Here is a 25105-nt window from a genome sequence, read left to right as displayed (position 1 = left end):
ATATACACAAAGGAAAGAGAAGACAAGCAAACTAGTAATCTTCTACATGGATATATCATCAGCATGTATAGATATTCATTTATACATCCATACAAATGTGATTGTGACAATTAGTTGACTGAAGTCATGAAAGTGCGCCATGTACTTAAGTTGGTTGACATAATCGATCTGGCATTATTGAGCAAGTGCAGTAAAATTCTTTTGGAAAGAAATTACAAAGAATTTACTATGTGTATGATCGCTGAGGCTGTATCTGATATTTAATATTTTACCTTTGTAAATCTTGAAAAAGCATTTAATGTTCTGTTGTCTCCCCCAACCTGAAAACAAAATAGATACACATAACATACTTATGCAAGCATACATTTCATCTGTTTAATGGCCCGTACTTTTCTTGAGCCAGAGTAGGGAAATAGTGAGGGAAAATGCATCTTGTCAGTAATATAAATGTTGATAAATCACCATGGCTTCACAATATCTCTAACACTTTTATAAGTGACAATAGTTTCACTCATTTCAAGACATACTTTTCTGACTAAAAGATATGTTAGCAAATTCCTCACCAAGTAGAATATCAAGCACATCAGGCATAATAAATCATACCATTGGATGCTGACATCACTATTTAACACACAACCGTGACCTGGGCCTATTTGTGCTCCATGTTACATGATCAGAGTTGCCTCCCTTGGACCTAATAAGTTGGAAATACATGTATAGGCGATTGGTCCTGAGAGACTTATCATTTGGGGGGCAATGTTAAAAATTAATGAGAGTAAATCAAGTCATCAAAATGGTGTGGTCTGAAGAAGAAATATTGGTTTTTCAGATTAAAAATGATGTTTTATTGGTCTGTTTTCAGTCGTACAAATGGGTATCTCTAGTCGCACGTTAAAAGGAAGCCAGAAGCTGGAATGTAAACAATAAACTTGTTTCCGTCCGGTTGCGCACACACCTTCCTATGACATGTCACAAATCTCGAAGAATAAGCCATCAAGCAGGACTGGACTGGATTACTTCCCAGTGGGGATGGCTGGGTGGGAACGTACGACTGAAAACAGACCAATAAAAAATCGTAAATAAAATCTGAAAAACCCATGTTTTAGTCTGTTTTCAGTCGTACAAATGGGTAGAATTCGACGGAACACTGGAAGGAGGGTAGGGAAAGTAATCAGGAAGTGACCTCGTTCATGTCGAATGTACCGAGTTCCTCACCCCTGTAGTGACAATAGAACATTCAACCAGATGCACGGACGAGACAAACTGTTTATCACGAACGCACAGCATGGTTAATGCTCTTTGACACACAACTAATTATCGATGTGACAGGACAACTGCACGCGTCAGTTGAACTGCGATCGAAGTGTGGTCGACGTATAGTTTAGTTACAGAGCAACTCGCAGTATACAAGGTAACTAAAACAGCATGTTTAATGCTCTTCGATCCACAAGTAACTATCAATGAGACAGGACAACTGCACACGACTGTTGAATTGCGATCGAAGTGGTCGGCATATAATTTAGTTTCAGAACGACTTGTCGTATCCAAGGTAACTAAAAATAGCATGGTTAATACTCTTCGACACACAACTAATTATCGATGCGACAAGACAACTGCACACGTCAGTTGAATTGTGATCGAAGAGTGGTCGGCGCATAATCTAGTTACAGAGCAACTCGCAGCATACAAGGTAACTAAAAAATACGATCAGTACTATCAAGTATGGGAAGACGATGCATACACCGAATAACCATAATAAAACAGCCGAAGTACTGCATGCAACAAAAACCATAAGAATGCGTACATTCACCAACAGTTTTTATTGTAACCTGTTATCTGGCACGAAGTGTCGAGCAAAAAGTCCAAAGTGAATAAAGCACAAATTCACTGTCTTTTCTAGGAGATCGGTTGTGCCACTACGAGTGGACCAAACTGTGTGCTCATGTTGAAGCTATGGCTCGAACTTCGTGCAGATGAGAGGAGGTGGGAGGTGCGAGTCCTTGCGCCTCGTAAGCTCTGAGAATGACCGCTCTCAACCAAAAGGAGAGAGTATTACGTGTAATCTCTTTCTTTGCATTGGTTGAGAGCGGTATGAACAGCTGTCGAAAATGTTGTCGTCGCTGTTCAGATCGCTGCAGGGAAATACGAAGCGCACGAACTGGGCTTTTCTGAAAGGCTTGTAAGTCTAACTAGACAGGTAGCGCAGAACGACATCGAGGTCCCAGGCCGGCAGTCGGAATTAATGTGACTCATCTTCAACCATGAAGGCACGTAGAATTTTCTGCAATTCCGGTATTTTAGTGAGCCTGTCGCCCGTAGGAGACGGCTCGTCTAGGTAGAAGGCGACCCTGATCGCCTGCTGATGGAGCCATTCTACGACCGTCTTCATGATCAGTGTGATGAAGTCTTCCCCCTACCGGTAGCTCGTCTAAAGGTAGAAGACTCCGACGACGGTGACGGCGGGGGAAGGGACCTCACTACCTCCCCCGCTGGCTCGCTGTCGACAGCATAGCAAGCCGTTGTAGCTGGTGACGAACAGCAGTGTCCATGGATCCCCAATGCCTGTCTACTACAAGAATCTTGGAGGGCGCTGGTTTCTTGAAGAGTAGCCCCCAATCCAAGTCCCTACTCATGGGTGACGAAAACGGCATGCCATAGATCGGGTAACGCGATGGAACAGGTGGTTTGCTGAAACTCTGCCCCGGCAGAGCAGAGGCAAGTTCTGGTCCATATCGTGAGCCAAGGCTCTGAAGACATCGGGAGGAGAATACTGAAGAGACTGCGGCGTTTCTCCGACCTTAAAGCCAGCACACGTCAGTTTGATATCATCTTTTGATAACTCAGGCAAAAAAGTGAGATAGCCAAGCCATAGCCAGGCTGTCGTCACAATCCATGATTCGACGTCGATAGTGTAGACCTAGATGAAGGTACTGGTGTACTGGTCGATGGTCCATGGACCTCCCACGTAGTCGAATCCTTCTTGGTCGACGCCGTCAAGGCGAGTACCGCCGCCGTGATCTGGCCTATCAAAGCCGGGTCGATATGAAAGTGAGACGAGGGTGACGATCGGTCATTATCTCTACGATGCTGTCTTCACAATCCATCGTCGATGTCGATTGTGTAGGCGTAGATGAAGGTGTACAGGACGATGGTCCATGGACCTCCGACTTGGTCGACGGAGTCGAACCCTTCTCGGTCGACCCCGTCAAGGCGAGTACCGCCGCTGTGATCTCGCCTATCAAAGCCAGGTCGATATGAAAGTGAGACGAGGGTGACGATCGATCATTATATCTACGACGCTGATCTCCCAAAAACTCCCTTCAAGAGCGTCGCACTTCCCCTTGGGGACAAGGGCTACGATCTCTAACTGTAGAAGGACTACGATCCCCATCGTAGTTATCGTCCAAATCGAACTCCCGACGACCTCGAAGGCTACGAACGTCCTCGTGTCGTTTACTGTCTCTCGACGAGGCACTCGACCTGTCGTCCCGGGGCAGGAACAACTTGTAGAGTGGGATCCATGTTCACTGTCGACCTATCGTCGTTTGTAGGACGAGAGACGGACCGACTGGTGACCGTAGTCCCCTCATGGTCCTTGTCACGAGCCGGTCCCGTCGTAACGGGGGTGGCTGAGTGACGCTCTCGATCAACCGATTGACGAAGATCAGTCATGCGGGTAGTATAATCAGCAGGCGAACGGTCACGTGTCTTGTCAAAAACAGAAGTTGGCTGGGGCGGGTCGTTATCAACTGATTTCTTGGGTGTGGCCGACACGCCACCCCCAGGGCCAGATGTAGAGGCTGCAGAGTCCAGGGATCCACCCGATGACCTACTCTGCTTGTAGCGCTGGTCAGTTGCCCACTTCGCCAACGCATGAAGATACCAATTAAAGTTTATTAAAGTGATCACATTCTTTACAACGTTTATCCCACGAACACGTTGAAAAATCCGTCCTTAATTATGCAGGAAGGACAATAGTGAGGATCTACTTTAGACAGTATACTTTGACACGAGGCAGAAAAGCCCGACATGTTGCCACGTGTATAATTAAGTCAAACAGTGAAACACGTGTTGAACACAAACAATGGATTACCAAGGATCTACAGGTAAGACATATTATTATTACTGTATTAGAACAACAACTGTAGACACACGATAAGTACTAGTAGAATACAAACTAGCAGTCTATCGCGAAAGTCCATCTCGAGCGACCAGCTCAGAGGCGCGCTGAGAGATTTGTGACATGTCATAGGGAGGTGCGTGCGCAACCGGACGGAAACAAGTTTATTGTTTACATTCCAGCTTCTGGCTTCCTTTTAACGTGCGACTAGAGGTATGAGATACCCATTTGTACGACTGAAAACAGACTAAAACATTGTTTTACATTAGGCTGTGCTTTATGTGATACTTTAAATATTTGTGAATGCACATTTACTTGCTATGTAGTAAGTTTATAACATTTATGTCAGTGCTCCTTGAGAAAACATGTAGTTTGTGACATTGTCCCTGAATTAATGTTCGCTGTCTGAGAGACATTAATTTATTTCAGGCACTGCATGAGTACTCACCCTCCTCCTGAGCAGGGCAACATAGATCATCAACGTGTGCTCATCCACTGTGCCATCTATGATGTCTGCAGCACTACAACATCAGCAACACACAGTGTCACACAACATAACCAGCAACACACAGGAGAACATAGTCTCACACTGTATAACCAGCAACACACAGTAAAACACAGTCTCACACAACATAACCAGCAACAAACAGTAAAACACAGTGTCACACAACATAACCAGCAACACACAGTAAAACAGTCTCACAGTACATAACCAGCAACACAGTAAAACATAGTGTCACACTACATAACAAGCAACACACAGTAAAACACAGTGTCACACTGCATAACAAGCAACACACAGTAAAACACAGTGCTACACAACATAACCAGCAACACACAGTAAAACAGTCTCACACTAAATAACCAGCAATACACAGGAGAACATAGTCTCACACTAAATAACCAGCAATACACAGGAGAACATAGTCTCACACAACATAACCAGCAACACACAGTAAAACAGTGTCACACAACATAACCAGCAACACACAGGAGAACATAGTCTCACACTGTATAACCAGCAACACACAGTAAAACACAGTCTCACACAACATAACCAGCAACACACAGTAAAACACAGTGTCACACAACATAACCAGCAACACACAGTAAAACAGTCTCACACTAAATAACCAGCAATACACAGTAAAACATAGTGTCACACTACATAACCAGCAACACACAATAAAACACAGTGTCACACTACATAACAAGCAACACACAGTAAAACACAGTGCTACACAACATAACCAGCAAAACAAAGTAAAACATAGTCTCACACAACATAACCAACAACACAGTAAAACATAGTCTCACACTGCATAACCAGCAACACAGTAAAACATAGTCTCACACGACATAACCAGCAACACACAGTAAAACAGTCTCACACTACATAACCAGCAACACAGTAAAACATAGTCTCACACTGCATAACCAGCAACATACAGTAAAACGCAGTCTCAACAGTACACAACCAGCAACACAGTAAAACATAGTCTCACACGACATAACCAGCAACACACAGTAAAACAGTCTCACACTACATAACCAGCAACACAGTAAAACATAGTCTCACACTGCATAACCAGCAACAACGTAAAACATAGTCTCACACTACATAACCAGCAACACAGTAAAACATAGTCTCACACTACATAACCAGCAACACAGTAAAACATAGTCTCACACGACATAACCAGCAACACACAGTAAAACACAGCCTCACACTGCATAACCAGCAACACACAGTAAAACAATCTCACACTGCATAACCAGCAACAACGTAAAACATAGTCTCACACTACATAACCAGCAATACACAGTAAAACATGCTCTCACACTACATAACCAGCAACACAGTAAAACATAATCTCACACTACATAACCAGCAACACAGTAAAACATAGTTTCACACTACATAACCAGCAACACACAGTAAAACATAGTTTCACACTACATAACCAGCAACACAGTAAAACATAATCTCACACTACATAACCAGCAACACAGTAAAACATAGTTTCACACTACATAACCAGCAACACACAGTAAAACATAGTTTCACACTACATAATCAGCAACACAGTAAAACATAGTTTCACACTACATAACCAGCAACACAGTAAAACATAGTTTCACACTACATAACCAGCAACACAGTAAAACATAGTTTCACACTACATAACCAGCAACACAGTAAAACATAATCTCACACTACATAACCAGCAACACAGTAAAACATAGTTTCACACTACATAACCAGCAACACAGTAAAACATAGTTTCACACTACATAACCAGCAACACAGTAAAACATAGTTTCACACTACATAACCAGCAACAACGTAAAACATAGTTTCACACTACATAACCAGCAACACAGTAAAACATAGTTTCACACTACATAACCAGCAACACAGTAAAACATAGTTTCACACTACATAACCAGCAACAACGTAAAACATAGTTTCACACTACATAACCAGCAACACAGTAAAACATAGTTTCACACTACATAACCAGCAACACAGTAAAACATAGTTTCACACTACATAACCAGCAACACAGTAAAACATAGTTTCACACTACATAACCAGCAACACAGTAAAACATAGTTTCACACTACATAACCAGCAACACAAGGTCATCTTTAAATGTTCCTAGATGTAATAGATCATCGTTACTGTGTCTCTCCCAATGTCTTGCTGTTATATTTTGTTTTCATGTCACCAAATAGTCTTGGACTATTTAGTTGTCAAAGTAATCAATAAATGAATTATGACTTTTAAAAATATGGATATATGATTCAGATAATCCAAGTTTTAATGAAATGAAAATAACTGAAAAGCAAATGGGGCACAATGTTAACAAATGACAAACATCTACAATGTTAACAGACAAATGACTTCAGTCTACAATGTCTTATAGTGTGGGAAAATTAGTGCCGGCATCCTTCACTTGTATGGTAACAATAATTGGTATTTCCCAAGACAAAAGGCTTGTTGATGGCTTCATCGTCTAAACACTGCTGTATATCTAAAACACAAATGGTGCTGCTGAAATTTTCGAATTGACCAACACATATCCTGAGGAATTGCCTGTTCTCTTTTTTCCATATTTGGAGTATTCAATTCCAGCTCATTAGTGAGAATGTTGTTAATATTAGGCTGGAGGTGAATAACTCTACCTGATGATATCTCTACTGATAAAATACTTGTATTCCACAGAGTCAAGGAGGTTCGTCAAGGCAGTCACTCGGTCCTGAAATGTATAAAGTCGATCTCAATGAAGAAATAAATGTATTTTCTGAGAAGATGTTCAATACTTCTGAGAGTGTGACATGATGCATATAATAATGCATTCAGTAACTGATCTAGAGTCACTGATCATGTGTCGTCAAAAACGACTTATTTGGGACACAAGCATAAGTTTTCTTTAATAAAGTAGACATATAAAATTCATTGTGCAGGGTATTTTACCTGATTTTGATGTGTTTGAGAGCCAAATGTACTATTGATAGTGTGAATGAATGACACTGTGGGAGACATCAAATTTGTACATCCATTTCAGCATCCTCCATACTAACACACCATGGTTCATGTATTCCCTGTGGCCAATGACCTGCTCAATACTAACACACCATGGTACGTGTGTTCCCTGAGAGGGGAGCTGTGGCCAGTGACCTGCTCCATACTTACACACCGTGCTTCGTGTGTTCCCTGAGAGGGGAGCTGTGGCCAGTGACCTGCTCACTACTAGCACACCATAGCTCGTGTGTTCCCTGAGAGGCCAGCTGTGGCCAGTGACCTGCTCACTACTAACAAACCATGGTTCGTGCGTTCCCTGAGAGGCCAGCTGTGGCCAGTGACCTGCTCCATACTAACACACCGTGGTTCGTGTGTTCCCTGAGAGGCGAGCTGTGGCCAGTGACCTGCTCCATACTAACACACGATGGTACGTGTGTTCCCTGAGAGGCGAGCTGTGGCCAGTGATCTGCTCCATACTAACACACCGTGGTTCGTGTGTTCCCTGAGAGGCGAGCTGTGGCCAGTGACCTGCTCCATACTAACACACCATGGTACGTGTGTTCCCTGAGAGGCGAGCTGTGGCCAGTGACCTGCTCCATACTAACACACCATGGTACGTGTGTTCCCTGAGAGGGGAGCTGTGGCCAGCGACCTGCTCCATACTTACACACAATGGTTCGTGTGTTCCCTGAGAGGCGAGCTGTGGCCAGTGACCTGCTCCATACTAACATACCATGGTTCGTGTGTTCCCTGAGAGGCGAGCTGTGGCCAGTGACCTGCTCACTACTAACACACCATAGCTCGTGTGTTCCCTGAGAGGCGAGCTGTGGCCAGTGAACTGCTCCATACTAACACACAATGGTTTGTGTGTTCCCTGAGAGGCGAGCTGTGGCCAGTGACCTGCTCACTACTAACACACCATGGTTCGTGTGTTCCCTGAGAGGCAAGCTGTGGCCAGTGACCTGCTCACTACTAACACACCATAGCTCATGTGTTCCCTGAGAGGCCAGCTGTGGCCAGTGACCTGCTCCATACTAACACACATTGGTTTGTGTGTTCCATGTGGAACATATACACAAGCAATGCAGAACTTGCAAACAAGAAAGGAAATGTATTCAATACTGCAAGATGACATTACATCACATAGCTGGACACGGCCAAGTTTGGTTAAGATATCGCTCATGGTTTTTGAGTCCTGCTCCGGACACGAAACATGACGGACAGACGGAAAGACTGAAGGACTGACGGACAAAACCCATTCCTATATTTTGTATCAAGATTAGATATTTTTTCAGCTTCAGCTGCAAAACAAGATATTATTTTACAGAAAGCTATGAGCTTGAATTTTTTTAAAGAAAAACACCTTGCAGCTATGTTATTATGATGCATGATTTGGTACTTTTTTGTTAAAAGAAATGAATAGATAGATCAGGGCTGTTCATAATAGACCCAACAACATGCGATGTGAATGTGCTACAGGCTCTAGAAACACATTTAGCTGCGAGATGACAGTGGCCTGCAAACAGTCAATGCTGGTCAGTGTTTGATAGTATGATGTCGCCACCCAATGCTCCTTGAGTCAGCCCGCACCACATGCATGCGTGCCATATGCTTGTGGCCTATTCTGCCCTGCAGTTTCCCTATATCTTGGCATGCCTACCTCGTCATTCACTACGCCATCTCCACTGAACAGTTTCCCTATATCTTGGCATGCCTACCTCGTCATCCACTACGCCATCTCCACTGAACAGTTTCCCTATATCTTGGCATGCCTACCTCGTCATCCACTACGCCATCTCCACTGAACAGTTTCCCTATATCTTGGCATGCCTACCTCGTCATCCACTACGCCATCTCCACTGAACAGTTTCCCTATATCTTGGCATGCCTACCTCGTCATCCACTACGCCATCTCCACTGAACTTCTGCAACAGTTTGGAGAACCAGTTGCCTTGACACAAACTGAAACAGTAGATTGCCTGATGTTGGAAAGAAGCGAGGTCTCTCACCTTATGTATATGCAAGAGGCGTTGGCGGCAAGAAACTAATACTTGTACAACTGATTATGGATAGTTGACAGTAAAGAGGATTTTTTATAGTGTGATGACAGTGAAAATACAGGATTTATGGCAATGATGTAATAGAGGTTTGTATTTGCAGGAGTTAGAGTGAATCCTAAATGAATCCTACTTGAAGGCAAATGTGTTCCTTGAGTCAAACTGTGTTGCCAGCTCCAGCTCGCACCATTCCATCAGGTGCTTCTTGCCGATACCCACACTGCGCTGGTAAGCATTCTGATCTGTGACACAAGGGATAGAGTAGAAACATCACACACACAACAACGCTATACTACGCTACATGGTGGCCTCCACTGTATACGGTGGCCCCTACTGTACATGGTGGCCCCTACTGTATACGGTGGCCCCTACTGTATACGGCTGTCCCTACTGTATACAGTGGCCCCTACTGTATACGGTGTCCCCTACTGTATACAGTGGCCCCTACTGTATACGGTGTCCCTACTGTACATGGTGGCCCCTACTGTATACGGCTGTCCCTACTGTACACGGTGGCCCCTACTGTACATGGTCGCCACTACTGTATACAGTTGTCCCTACTGTACATGGTCGCCCCTACTGTATACAGTTGTCCCTACTGTACATGGCGGCCCCCACTGTATATGGTGGCCCCTACTGTACACGGTGGCCCCTACTGTACATGGTGGCCACCACTGTATATGGTTGCCCTACTGTATACGGTGGCCCCTAATGTACACGGTGGCCCCTACTGTACATGGTGGCCCCTACTGTACACGGTGGCCCCTACTGTACACGGTGGCCCCTACTGTACATGGTGGCCCCTACTGTACACGGTGGCCCCTACTGTACACGGTGGCCCCTACTGTACATGGTGGCCCCTACTGTACACGGTGGCCCCTACTGTACACGGTGGCCCCTACTGTATACAGTGGCCCCCACTGTATATGGTTGCCCTACTGTATACGGTGGCCCCTAATGTACACGGTGGCCCCTACTGTACATGGTGGCCCCTACTGTACACGGTGGCCCCTACTGTACACGGTGGCCCCTACTGTACACGGTGGCCCCTACTGTACACGGTGGCCCCTACTGTACATGGTGGCCCCTACTGTACACGGTGGCCCCTACTGTACACGGTGGCCCCTACTGTACATGGTGGCCCCTACTGTACACGGTGGCCCCTACTGTATACAGTGGCCCCTACTGTACATGGTGGCCCCTACTGTACACGGTGGCCCCTACTGTACACGGTTGCCCCTACCGTACACGGTGGCCCCTACTGTATACAGTGGCCCCCACTGTATATGGTGGCCCCTACTGTATACGGTGGCCCCTACTGTATACGGCTGTCCCTACTGTATACAGTGGCCCCTACTGTATACAGTGGCCCCTACTGTACATGGTGGCCCCTACTGTACATGGTGGCCCCTACTGTATACGGCTGTCCCTACTGTACACGGTGGCCCCTACTGTATACGGTGGCCCCTACTGTACATGGTCGCCACTACTGTATACAGTTATCTCTACTGTACATGGTCGCCCCTACTGTATACAGTTGTCCCTACTGTACATGGCGGCCCCCACTGTATATGGTGGCCCCTACTGTACACGGTGGCCCCTACTGTACATGGTGGCCACCACTGTATATGGTTGCCCTACTGTATATGGTGGCCCCTACTGTATACGGTGGCCCCTACTGTACACGGTGGCCCCTACTGTACACAGTGGCCCCTACTGTACATGGTGGCCCCTACTGTACATGGCGGCCCCCACTGTATATGGTGGCCCCTACTGTACATGGTGGCCCCTACTGTACATGGTGGCCCCTACTGTACATGGTGGCCACCACTGTATATGGTTGCCCTACTGTATATGGTGGCCCCTACTGTACACGGTGGCCCCTACTGTACACGGTGGCCCCTACTGTACATGGTGGCCCCTACTGTACATGGCGGCCCCCACTGTATATGGTGGCCCCTACTGTACATGGTGGCCACCACTGTATATGGTTGCCCCTACTGTATACGGTGGCCCCTACTGTACACGGTGGCCCCTACTGTACATGGTGGCCCCTACTGTACATGGTGGCCCCTACTGTATGACATGGTGGCCCCTACTGTACATGGTGGCCTCCACTGTATATGGTGGCCCCTACTGTACATGGTGGCGCCTACTGTACATGGTGGCCCCCACTGTATATGGTGGCCCCCACTGTACATGGTGGCCACCACTGTATATGGTGGCCCCTACTGTACACGGTGGCCCCTACTGTACATGGTGGCCACCACTGTATATGGTGGCCCCTACTGTACACGGTGGCCCCTACTGTACACGGTGGCCCCTACTGTACACGGTGGCCCCTACTGTATATGGTGGCCCCTACTGTATATGGTGGCCCCTACTGTACATGGTGGCCCCCACTGTATATGGTGGCCCCTACTGTACACGGTGGCCCCTACTGTACATGGTGGCCACCACTGTATACGGTGGCCCCTACTGTACACGGTGGCCCCTACTGTACACGGTGGCCCCTACTGTACATGGTGGCCCCTACTGTACATGGTGGCCCCTACTGTATGACATGGTGGCCCCTACTGTACATGGTGGCCTCCACTGTATATGGTGGCCCCTACTGTACATGGTGGCGCCTACTGTACATGGTGGCCCCCACTGTATATGGTGGCCCCTACTGTACATGGTGGCGCCTACTGTACATGGTGGCCCCCACTGTATATGGTGGCCCCTGCTGTATGACATGGTGGCCCCTACTGTACATGGTGGCCTCCACTGTACATGGTGGCCCCTACTGTACATGGTGGCCCCTACTGTACATGGTGGCCCCTACTGTATGACATGGTGGCCCCTACTGTACATGGTGGCCCCTACTGTACATGATGGCCCCTACTGTATATGGTGGCCCCCACTGTATATGGTGGCCCCTACTGTATGGCATGGTGGCCCCCACTGTATGGCATGGTGGCCCCCACTGTATATGGTGGCCCCTACTGTATGGCATGGTGGCCCCTACTGTACATGGTGGCCTCCACTTTATATGTTGGCCCCTACTGTACATGTTGGCGCCTACTGTACATGGTGGCCTTCACTGTATATGGTGGCCCCTACTGTGTGGCATGGTGGCCCCCACTGTATATGGTGGCCCCTACTGTATGACATGGTGGCCCCTACTGTACATGGTGGCCTCCACTTTATATGGTGGCCCCTACTGTATGGCATGGTGGCCCCTACTGTACATGGTGGCCTCCACTGTATATGGTGGCCCCTACTGTGTGGCATGGTGGCCCCCACTGTATATGGTGGCCCCTACTGTATGGCATGGTGGCCCCTACTGTACATGGTGGCCTCCACTTTATATGGTGGCCCCTACTGTACATGTTGGCGCCTACTGTACATGGTGGCCTTCACTGTATATGATGGCCCCTACTGTGTTGCATGGTGGCCCCCACTGTATATGGTGGCCCCCACTGTACATGGTGGCCTCCACTTTATATGGTGGCCCCTACTGTACATGGTGGCCGCTACTGTACATGGTGGCCTCCTCTGTATATGGTGGCCCCTACTGTATGACATGGTGGCCCCCACTGTACATGGTGGCCTCCACTGTATATGGTGGCCCCTACTGTACATGTTGGTGCCTACTGTACATGGTGGCCCCCACTGTACATGGTGGCCCCTACTGTACATGGTGGCCTCCACTGTATATGGTGGCCCCTACTGTATGACATTGTGGCCCCAACTGTTTGACATGATGGCCCCAACTGTTTGACATGATAGCCCTACTGGATGACAGGGTGGCCCCTACTGTATGACAGGGTGGCCCCTACTGTATGACATGGTGGCCCCCACTGTACATGGTGGCCTCCACTGTATATGGTGGCCCCTACTGTACATGTTGGTGCCTACTGTACATGGTGGCCCCCACTGTATATGGTGGCCCCTACTGTACATGGTGGCCTCCACTGTATATGGTGGCCCCTACTGTATGACATTGTGGCCCCAACTGTTTGACATGATGGCCCCAACTGTTTGACATGATAGCCCTACTGGATGACAGGGTGGCCCCTACTGTATGACAGGGTGGCCCCTACTGTATGACATGGTGGTCCCTACTGTATGACATGGTGGCCCCTACTGTATGACATGGTGGCCCCTACTGCATGACATTGTTGCCCTACTGTATGACATTGTGGCCCCAACTGTTTGACATGATAGCCCTACTGGATGACAGGGTGGCCCCTACTGTATGACATGGTGGCCCCTACTGTATGACATGGTGGCCCCTACTGTATGGCATGATGGCCCTACTGTATGACATTGTGAGGGGGGCGGGGGGTATAACAGGTAGTATAACAGTATGAGGTGTGACTGTAGGGGGTGGTATGGCAGTGTGTAGGGGTGGTATGACTGTAGGGAGTGGGACGGCAGTGTATGGGGGTGGTATGACTGTAGGGGGTGGTATGGCAGTGTGGGGGATGGTATGACTGTAGGGAGTGGTATGGCAGTGTGCGGGGTGGTATGACTCTGTGGGGGGTGGTATGACTGTGTAGAGAGAGGTATGGCAGTGTGTGGGGGTGGTATGACTGTAGGTGGTCGTATGACTGTGTAGGGGTTGGTATGACTGTGTAGAGGGTGGTATGGCAGTGTGTGGGGGTGGTATGACTGTAGGGGGTGGTATGGCAGTGTATGGGGTGGTATGACTGTAGGGGATGGTATGGGAGTGTGGGGGGTGGTATGACTGTAGGGAGTGGTATGATAGCGTGAGGGGGTTGGTATGGCAGTGTGCATGGTGGTATGACTGTGGGGAGTGGTATGATAGCGTGAGGGGGGTGGTATGACAGTCTGTGTGGTGGTATGACTGTGGGGAGTGGTATGATAGCGTGAGGGGGTTGGTATGAGAGTGTGTGTGGTATGGTATGACTGTGGGGAGTGGTATGGTAGCGTGAGGGGGTTGGTATGACAGTTTGTGTGGTGGTATGACTGTGTGGGGAGTGGTATGATAGCGTGAGGGGGTTGGTATGACAGTGTGTGTGGTGGTATGACAGTGTGTGGGGGTTGGTATGACTGTGTGTGTGATGGTGTGACAGTGTGGGGGACTGGTATGACTGTGTATGGGGTGGTATGACAGTGTGGGGGGAGTGGTATGATAGCCTGAGGGGGTTGGTATGACAGTGTGTGTGGTGGTATGACTGTGTGGGGAGTGGTATGGTAGCCTGAGGGGGTTGGTATGACTGTGTGTGGTGGTATGACTGTGTAGGGGGTGGTATGACTGTGTGTGGTGCTATGAGTGTGTGGGGGTTGGTATGACTGTGTGTGTGATGGTGTGACTGTGGGGGGAGTGGTATGACTGTGTAGCGGATGGTATGACAGTGTGGGGGAGTGGTATGATAGCGTGAGGGGGTTGGAATGACAGTGTGTGTGTGGTGGTATGACTGTGTGTGGTGGTATGACTGTGTAGGGGGTGGTATGACAGTGTGGGGGGAGTGGTATGATAGCGTGAGGGGGTTGGTATGACAGTGTGTGTGTGGTGGTATGACAGTGTAGGGGGTGGTACGGCAGTGTGGAGGGGTGGTATGACTGTGTAGGGGGTGGTATGATAGCACGAGGGGGTTGGTATGAAAGTGTGTGTGTGGTGGTATGACTGTGGGGAGTGGTAAGATAGTGTGAGGGAGTGGTATGACAGTGTGTGTGGTATGGTATGACTGGGGAGTGGTATGATAGCGTGAGGGGGTTGGTTTGACAGTGTGTGTGGTGGTATGACTGTGTGGGGAGTGGTATGACAGTGTGTTGGATGGTAAGACTGTGTGGGGCGTGGTTTGACAGTGTTGGGGGAGTGGTATGATAGTGTGAGGGGGTTGGTATGACTGTGTGTGGTGGTATGACTGTATGTGGTGGTATGAGTGTGTGGGGGTTGGTATGACTGTGTGTGGGATGGTTTGACTGTGGGGGGAGTGGTATGACAGTGTAGGGGGAGTGGTATGATAGCGTGAGGGGGTTGGTATGACAGTGTGTGTGTGGTGGTATGACTGTGTAGGGGGTGGTACGGCAGTGTGGAGGGGTGGTATGACTGTGTAGGGGGTGGTATGATAGCATGAGGGGGTTGGTATGAAAGTGTGTGTGTGGTGGTATGACTGTTTGGAGTGGTATGATAGCGTGAGGGGGTTGGTATGACTGTGTGTGGTGGTATGACAGTGTGTGGTGGTATGAGTGTGTGGGGGTTGGTATGACTGTGTGTGGGATGGTGTGACTGTGGGGGGAGTGGTATGACTGTGTAGGGGGAGTGGTATGATAGCGTCAGGGGGTTGGTATGACAGTGTGTGTGTGGTGGTATGACTGTGTGGGGAGTGGTTTGACAGTGTTGGGGGAGTGGTATGATAGCGTGAGGGGGTTGGTATGACTGTGTGTGGTGGTATGACAGTGTGTGGTGGTATGAGTGTGTGGGGCTTGGTATGACTGTGTGTGGGATGGTGTGACTGTGGGGGGAGTGGTATGACTGTGTAGGGGGAGTAGTATGATAGCGTGAGGGGGTTGGTATGACAGTGTGTGTGTGGTGGTATGTCTGTGTAGGGAGTGGTATGACTGTGTAGGGGGAGTGGTATGATAGCGTGAGGGGGTTGGTATGACAGTGTGTGTGTGGTGGTATGACTGTGTGGTGGTATGACAGTGTGTGGTGGTATGACTGTGTAGGGGGTGGTATGACAGTGTGGGGGGAGTGGTATGATAGCGTGAGGGGGTTGGTATGACTGTGTGTTTGGTGGTATGACTGTGTGTGGTGGTATGACTGTGTGTGGTGGTATGACTGTGTGTGGTGGTATGACTCTGTAGGGGGTGGTATGACAGTGTTAGGGGAGTGGTATGACTGTGTGTGGGGGTTGGTATGACTGTGTGTGGGATGGTGTGACTGTGGGGGGAGTGGTATGACTGTGTAGGGGGAGTGGTATGATAGCGTGAGGGGGTTGGTATGAAAGTGTGTGTGTGGTGGTATGACTGTGTAAGGGTGGTATGACTGTGTAGGGGGTGGTATGACTGTAGGGGGAGTGGTATGATAGCGTGAGGGGGTTGGTATGACAGTGTGTGTGTGGTGGTATGACTGTGTGTGGTGGTATGAATGTGTAGGGGGTGGTATGACAGTGTGGGGGGAGCGGTATGATAGCGTGAGGGGGTTGGTATGACAGTGTGTGTGTGGTGGTATGACTGTGTAGGGGGTGGTACGGCAGTGTGGAGGGGTGGTATGACAGTGTGGGGGGGTGGTATGATAGCATGAGGGGGTTGGTATGACAGTGTGTGTGTGGTGGTATAACTGTGGGGAGTGGTATGATAGCGTGAGGGGGTTGGTATGACATTGTGTGTGTGGTGGTATGACTGTGTATGGGAGTGGTATGATAGCATGAGGGGGTTGGTATGACAGTGTGTGTGGTGGTATGACTGTGTATGGGAGTGGTATGATAGCGTGAGAGGGTTGGTATGACAGTGTGTGTGGTGGTATGACTGTAGGGGAGTGGTATGATAGCGTGAGGGGGTTGGTATGACAGTGTGTGTGGTGGTATGACTGTGTATGGGAGTGGTATGATTGTGTGAGGGGGTTGGTTTGACAGTGTGTGTGTGGTGGTATGACTGTGTGGGGAGTGGTATGATAGCGTGAGAGGGTTGGTATGACAGTGTGTATGGTGGTATGACTGTGTATGGGAGTGGTAAGATAGTGTGAGGGGGTTGGTATGACAGTGTGTGTGGTGGTATGACTGTGTGGGGAGTGGTATGATAGCGTGAGGGGGTTGGTATGAGAGTGTGTGTGTGGTGGTATGACTGTGTGGGGAGTGGTATGACAGTGTGTGTGTGGTGGTATGACTGTGTGGGGAGTGGTATGATAGCGTGAGGGGGTTGGTATGACAGTGTGTGTTTGGTGGTATGACTGTGTGTGGTGGTATGACTGTGTGTGGTGGTATGACTGTGTGTGGTGGTATGACTCTGTAGGGGGTGGTATGACAGTGTTGGGGGAGTGGTATGACTGTGTGTGGGATGGTGTGACTGTGGGGGGAGTGGTATGACTGTGTAGGGGGAGTGGTATGATAGCGTGAGGGGGTTGGTATGACAGTGTGTGTGGTGGTATGACTGTGTGAGGAGTGGTATGATAGCGTGAGGGGGTTGGTATGACAGTGTGTGTGGTGGTATGACTGTGTATGGGAGTGGTAAGATAGTGTGAGGGGGTTGGTATGACAGTGTGTGTGGTGGTATGACTGTGTGGGGAGTGGTATGATAGCGTGAGGGGGTTGGTATGAGAGTGTGTGTGTGGTGGTATGACTGTGTGGGGAGTGGTATGACAGTGTGTGTGGTATGGTATGACTGTGGGGAGTGGTATGATAGCGTGAGGGGGTTGGTATGACAGTGTGTGTGGTAAGGTATGACTGTGGGGGTAGTGGTATGATAGCGTGAGGGGGTTGGTATGACAGTGTGTGTGTGATGGTATGACAGTGTGGGGGGAGTGGTATGATAGCGTGAGGGGGTTGGTATGACAGTGTGTGTGTGTGATGGTATGACAGTGTGGGGGGAGTGGTATGACAGTGTGTGTGGTATGGTATGACTGTGGGGAGTGGTATGATAGCGTGAGGGGGTTGGTATGACAGTGTGTGTGGTAAGGTATGACTGTGGGGGGAGTGGTATGATAGCGTGAGGGGGTTGGTATGACAGTGTGTGTGTGATGGTATGACAGTGTGGGGGGAGTGGTATGATAGCGTGAGGGGGTTGGTATGACTGTGTGTGTGATGGTATGACAGTGTGGGGGGAGTGGTATGATAGCGTGAGGGGGTTGGTATGACAGTGTGGGGGATGGTATGACTGTGTGGGGAGTGGTATGACAGTGTGTCCTATGAACCCCTACCTATGTTGTGCAGGCTGTAATTTAGGATGATGAGCCACAGCACGTCCAGGAGAGACTTGATGTCGCCATCTAGGATGTCTGTAACACAAACGTGTGATGACACATCATCAACATATAGATATCACAATGAGGCAATGGTGGCTTCCTACAACACTCAGGGTATCTGGCACCTTCATGAACGTACTCACCCTGCACAGTGAATGTATATTTGATTCCATGGCTTCGCATGTGATCCAGAGCTGCTTGTATCCATTGCTGTTGAGTTGATTCCCCTGACGAGTTCTGAAAGTGGTAATATATTTTCCCTGTTTAAATAGTGGATTGTGGGAACATGTTTTATGTGGCTGTCACTTTTGGTCAGAGGACAGCAGGTTTCTTTCACACTTAAGTCTCCACTACAGGATGCAATTGCTGTTAATGTTTCCTCATGCACAATTCAAGCCGAACCGAGACAATAAACCTGTTGGAGTACTTGATAAAACATACCAAAATAACATCCCCACAAACAATTAAAACCTTAATATGTTTGTATGTAAGCAAGTACAAAAGGTCAGGTGAAATTGGGTTTAATGTCGCATCCAAGATTATTGCACTTATATAGCGACGTGCATGCACATGTGTGTGTGTGGCTGCTTGTACTACACCGGACTGATGCCGATTTATAGTGCTAGCACACTGAGATACCATGCCGCAGTTTAACATGAATACCCCACTCAGACACAGTATACTGAGTCCGAGCCAACCAGTCCTTGTTTTAGCCCCTTAATGCCGAGCGCCAGACAACAAGTACCATCTTTTAACGTCTTTTGGTATGACGCAGGTGGGCATCTAACCCCAGACCTTCTGCTCTCCGGGCAGATGCTCTACCACTAAACCAAGGAGACGGTCAGCAAGTACAAGAAACACTACACTGTTAGTCAGTGTCAAACACATCCACCTCCTGCAACTACAACAAGACCACCACTCAGTACAGGAACTCCATGAACTTCCCAAATACAGGCAGGAGCAATTCATGGGGTTTAGGAACATAAGACAAGTTTAATTATGCGGAACTAATTTCAAAACAACCTGTAGCAAATAGCCTGCTCGTATTTCCCCTTGAAATGTAGCACTTCAATAGCAACTGCATGAGCTGCTAATTTTGATTTGTGCTGTTGTTGCTGCAGTTTGTTCGTTCTGATAACAATCACAATTGTCACCATTCTTTAAGTATGAATTTCACATGCACTTTAACATTAGTGAAATATGATTTGTTTGTTGTTTAATGCCGCACTCAGCAATATTACAGGTGGTAAGATACTAAATCCGTATGTCACACGTGTGTCATACAAGGTTGACCTAATTTTATTCGTTTTGATTGGATAACCGTGACCTCTGTCACATCGGGACTACTTTTTTCATTCATAAAAAATCGCAAGACGTCATTCATTTTGCAACTACAAGGCAGAACTGAAGCAATCTCATGAGAGCGAGAGATATTTACAAACACTTTATTAAACTAAACCAGATAGTCACACGCATCACATTTGGTTTGCACTCTATATGCATAGAGCTTATACAGACATAATATAATCGAGCTATATCCATATACAATGTACGACTACCAATCAATAGATCAAGAGTCCCCATGAGCGTGACGCACCTGACCACTTTCTTAACTTTCAATTTGATTTAACATAAATGGATAAGCGTGGTGAAATGAAGTCAGTTTAAACCATCTGGACAGATATCTTGACTTACTTGGGATGAGCCGCTTGTGCCATCAGTGTCCAGAAGCGTATTTTGTGGCACTGTTTCTGGAGTCGTTTGTTCACGACTGCACAACCAGATCACTCAAAGTGAACATTTCTGATACAAATCATTTGAAAACTCGGCAGAAGTGTGACTGATTTCTGATTATGTGGTCCAAAATAGCTCAAATGTGAACAATAACATTCCCTATCTCTAGCATAAAACGCTGGGAGTAGATCACGGTTGTCTTTTCTTATTCCGGTGGTGACCTTGCCCTTCATTCGAAGCTGTCACTGATATAGCAGACTTGAGTTTGTTGATTTTCATGTCTTCAGTATAGGGTGGTACAGTTAACATGGATGTCTATGGCGAACACTCTAATTTCCCTCTTCCAAAATTGTACAGACATGATATTAATTCAGCTGATAAATCAAGGAAACCATACCATTTTGATTGCACAGCCGGGACACCGGCAGTGCGAGTGACCGACTGTGGGTCTGATATTAAAAGCGCGGCGCTAATGTGACTTTTCAAATTTTCTTATAGGTGTCCTGCGTACTAACAACATGGTGTCTGAATTACCATAAGTTGAAGAATTTCTTCCAAAAGGATTTTTAGCGTCGTTGCTGTTGTTTGCAAACACAACTGCAGGCGCATGTTATTAATGCGATTGGTGTACAGATTGGTGCACAGACTGATCTACAGATTGGTGTACAGACTGATGTACAGATTGGTGCACACATTGGTGTACAGACTGATGTACAGATTGGTGTACAGATTTGTGTACAGACAGGTGTACAGACTGATGTACAGATTGGTGTACAGATTGGTGTACAGACTGATGTACAGACTGATCTACAGATTGGTGTCCAGACAGGTGTACAGACTGATCTACAGATTGATGTACAGACTGGTGTACAGACTGGTGTACAGAGTGATGTAGAGATTGGTGTACAGACAGGTGTGCAGACTGATGTACAGACTGATCTACAGATTGATGTACAGACTGGTGTACAGACTGATGTACAGACTGGTGTACAGATTGATGTAGAGATTGGTGTACAGACAGGTGTACAGACTGATGTACAGACTGATCTACAGATTGATGTACAGACTGATGTACAGACTGATGTACAGATTGGTGTACAGATTGATGTACAGACTGATGTACAGACTGGTGTACAGATTGATGTAGAGATTCATGTACAGACTGATGTACAGACTGGTGAACAGATTGATGTACAGACTAGTGAACAGACTGGTGTACAGACTGATGTACAGACTGATCTACAGATTGGTGTACAGATTGATGTACAGACTGATGCAAATATTGATGTACAGATTGATGTTCAGACAGGTGTACAGACTGATGTACAGACTGATCTACAGACTGGTGTACAGACTGATATAGAGATTGGTGTACAGACTGATGTATAGACTGGTGAACAGACTGATTTACAGACTGATGTACATATTAATGCACAGACTGATATACAGACTGGTGTACAGACTGATGCACAGAATGATGTACAGACTGGTGTACAGACTGATGTACATATTGATGCACAGAGTGATGTACAGATTGATGTACAGACTGGTGTACAGATTGATGTACAGACAGGTGTACAGACTGATGTGCAGATTGATGTACAGAGAGGTGTACAGATTGATGTACAGACTGATGTACAGACTGGTGTACAGACTGATGTACAGACTTGTGTAGACTGGTGTATAGATTGATGTACAGACTGTTGTACAGATTGATGCACAGACTGATGTACAGACTGATGTACATATTGATGCACAGAGTGATGTACAGATTGATGTACAGACTGGTGTACAGATTGATGTACAGACAGGTGTACAGACTGATGTGCAGATTGATGTACAGACAGGTGTACAGATTGATGTACAGACTTGTGTACAGACTGGTGTAGAGATTGTATACAGACTGATGTACGGATTGGTGTACAGACTGATGTACAGACAGGTGTACAGATTGATGTACAGACAGGTGTACAGATTGGTGTACAGACTGATGCACAGATTGATGTACAGACAGGTGTACAGATTGGTGCACAGACTGATGTACAGACAGGTGTACAGATTGATGTACAGATCGGTGTACAGACTGATGTAGGGATTGGTGTACAGACTGATGCACAGACTGGTAGACAGACTGGTGTACAGATTGATGCACAGACAGGTGTACAGATTGGTGTCCAGATTGATGTACGGATTGGTGTACAGACTGATTTACAGACTGATCTACAGATTGGTGTACATACTGATGTACAGACTGATGTACAGATTGGTGTACAGACTGATGTACAGATTGATGTACACACTGATGTACAGACTGATGCAAAGACTGATGTACAGACTGATGTACAGACTGATGCATAGACTGATGTACAGATTGATGTACACATTGATGTACAGACTGATGCAAAGACTGATGTACAGACTGATATACAGACTGATGTACAGACTGGTGTACATATTGGTGTACAGACTGGTGTACAGATCGATGTACAGACTGGTGTCCAGACTGATGTACAGACTGATGTACAGATTGATGTACACATTGATGTACAGACTGATGCAAAGACTAATGTACAGATTGATGTACACACTGATGTACAGACTGATGCAAAGACTGATGTACAGATTGATGTACACATTGATGTACAGACTGATGCATAGACTGATGTACAGATTGATGTACACATTGATGTACAGACTGATGCATAGACTGATGTACAGATTGACGTACACATTGATGTTCAGACTGATGCAAAGACTGATGTACAGATTGATGTACACATTGATGTACAGACTGATGCAAAGACTGATGTACAGACTGATGTACAGACTGATGTACAGATTGATGTACAGACTGATGTACAGACAGGTGTACAGGTTGATGTACAGACTGATGTACAGATTGATGTACAGACTGATGTACAGACTGGTGTACAGACTGATGTACAGACTGATGCATAGACTGATGTACAGATTGATGTACACATTGATGTACAGACTGATGCAAAGACTGATGTACAGACAGGTGTACAGATTGATGTACAGACTGGTGTACAGATCGGTGTACAGACTAACATCACAAGTACCTATAAACATGATAAAGGTCTTGGTTTATGAACCAGACCCTACTTGTCTTCAGTTAATTCAACCCCACACACACTGAACATTGTTGACATGCTGTATATCATTTACAACCACCTGCCATGCCTGTGTTGGTGTCGAGGCTGGTAAGACTGCCTGACTGCCTCTGCATAATGCTGGCTTCACATACCACTACCAATCCACACTCACTTCAACAACCCACACAATAGCAGTGTAGATAAAGCCATATTGCACTCAAGGTAGAAATACCAACAGTCAGTGCCTCACACTCGACTTCAAGAATTGCTCCATTCATTGATCAACCAAGGACATTTTGATTGCTTCAATATCGCTGAAATGAAGTCCACTCCAGTCCAGAAATGATTAGTTGTAATCCTAGAATCCAGTTCCATTGTCAGACTGTGCACACACCAATAAACATACATGGGCACATCAATAAATCATTGGACTGTTCCCTGAGATAAGGTAACTTGAAGAGAGACATTTCCTTTTAGATTTATCATAAGTTTGTGGTGGGATTTCTCAAGACAGGTCAAAACAAGATTCAGTGTTGTTTAAGGCTTTAAGTCCATAAACAATTATGGCATACAGGTCAAACCTTCTTCAATATCCCAGTCAAACTGACCACATGATGAAGCAGGGGTGAGTTGAATTACAGACTAAGGCAGGTTAACTAACATCAGTAGCAGCAGCAACAATCCATACCTCCAGGACATCACATCATTCACTTCACAGTCTCCCCATAGGGTCACCCACTTCACCCCCTCCCCATAGGGTCACCCACTTCACAGTCTCCCCATAGGGTCACCCACTTCACCCCCTCCCCATAGGGTCACCCACTTCACACTCTCCCCATAGGGTCACCCACTTCACACTCTCCCCATAGGGTCACCCACTTCACAGTCTCCACATAGGGTCACCCACTTCACCCCCTCCCCATAGGGTCACCAACTTCACACTCTCCACATAGGGTCACCCACTTCACACTCTCCCCATAGGGTCACCCACTTCACACTCTCCCCATAGGGTCACCCACTTCACACTCTCCCCATAGGGTCACCCACTTCACAGTCTCCCCATAGGGTCACCCACTTCACCCCCTCCCCCTAGGGTCACCCACTTCACACTCTCCACATAGGGTCACCCACTTCACAGTCTCCACATAGGGTCACCCACTTCACACTCTCCCCATAGGGTCACCCACTTCACAGTCTCCCCATAGGGTCAACCACTTCACAGTCTCCCCATAGGGTCACCCACTTCACACTCTCCCCATAGGGTCACCCACTTCACACTCTCCCCATAGGGTCACACACTTCACAGTCTCCCCATAGGGTCACCCACTTCACCCCCTCCCCATAGGGTCACCCACTTCACAGTCTCCCCATAGGGTCACCCACTTCACACTCTCCCCATAGGGTCACCCACTTCACACTCTCCCCATAGGGTCACCCACTTCACACTCTCCCCATAGGGTCACCCACTTCACACTCTCCACATAGGGTCACCCACTTCACAGTCTCCCCATAGGGTCACCCACTTCACACTCTCCCCATAGGGTCACCCACTTCACCCCCTCCCAATAGGGTCACCCACTTCACAGTCTCCCCATAGGGTCACCCACTTCACACTCTCCCCATAGGGTCACC

At 47.3% G+C, this 25105-nt stretch overlaps 1 protein-coding gene across 7 annotated transcripts in view; it reads right to left on the bottom strand.

The window, feature by feature from the left end:
* The window catches only part of LOC124113706, a 67558-nt gene that overhangs the window by 18198 nt on the left and 24255 nt on the right, over positions 1 to 25105 (bottom strand). For 6 of the 7 annotated variants that reach the window (XM_046474190.2, XM_048387113.1, XM_048387114.1 and 3 more), the window contains 7 exons: positions 18767 to 18860; positions 18579 to 18656; positions 9840 to 9948; positions 9542 to 9611; positions 7310 to 7383; positions 4569 to 4641; positions 273 to 320 (listed from right to left, as the gene is read on the bottom strand). In XM_046474190.2, the coding sequence (XP_046330146.2) occupies positions 273 to 320; positions 4569 to 4641; positions 7310 to 7383; positions 9542 to 9611; positions 9840 to 9948; positions 18579 to 18656; positions 18767 to 18860 (546 nt within the window). Of the gene's footprint in view, positions 1 to 272; positions 321 to 4568; positions 4642 to 7309; positions 7384 to 9367; positions 9462 to 9541; positions 9612 to 9839; positions 9949 to 18578; positions 18657 to 18766; positions 18861 to 25105 lie in introns of those variants that run through there. The other variant, XM_048387115.1, reaches the window with a different exon arrangement.

The sequence above is a fragment of the Haliotis rufescens genome, unplaced genomic scaffold (genome assembly GCF_023055435.1).
Source record: "Haliotis rufescens isolate VD_foot unplaced genomic scaffold, xgHalRufe1.0.p SCAF_66, whole genome shotgun sequence".
Taxonomy (NCBI): Eukaryota; Metazoa; Mollusca; class Gastropoda; order Lepetellida; family Haliotidae; genus Haliotis; species Haliotis rufescens.
This window is presented reverse-complemented; position numbering and strand designations above follow the sequence as displayed.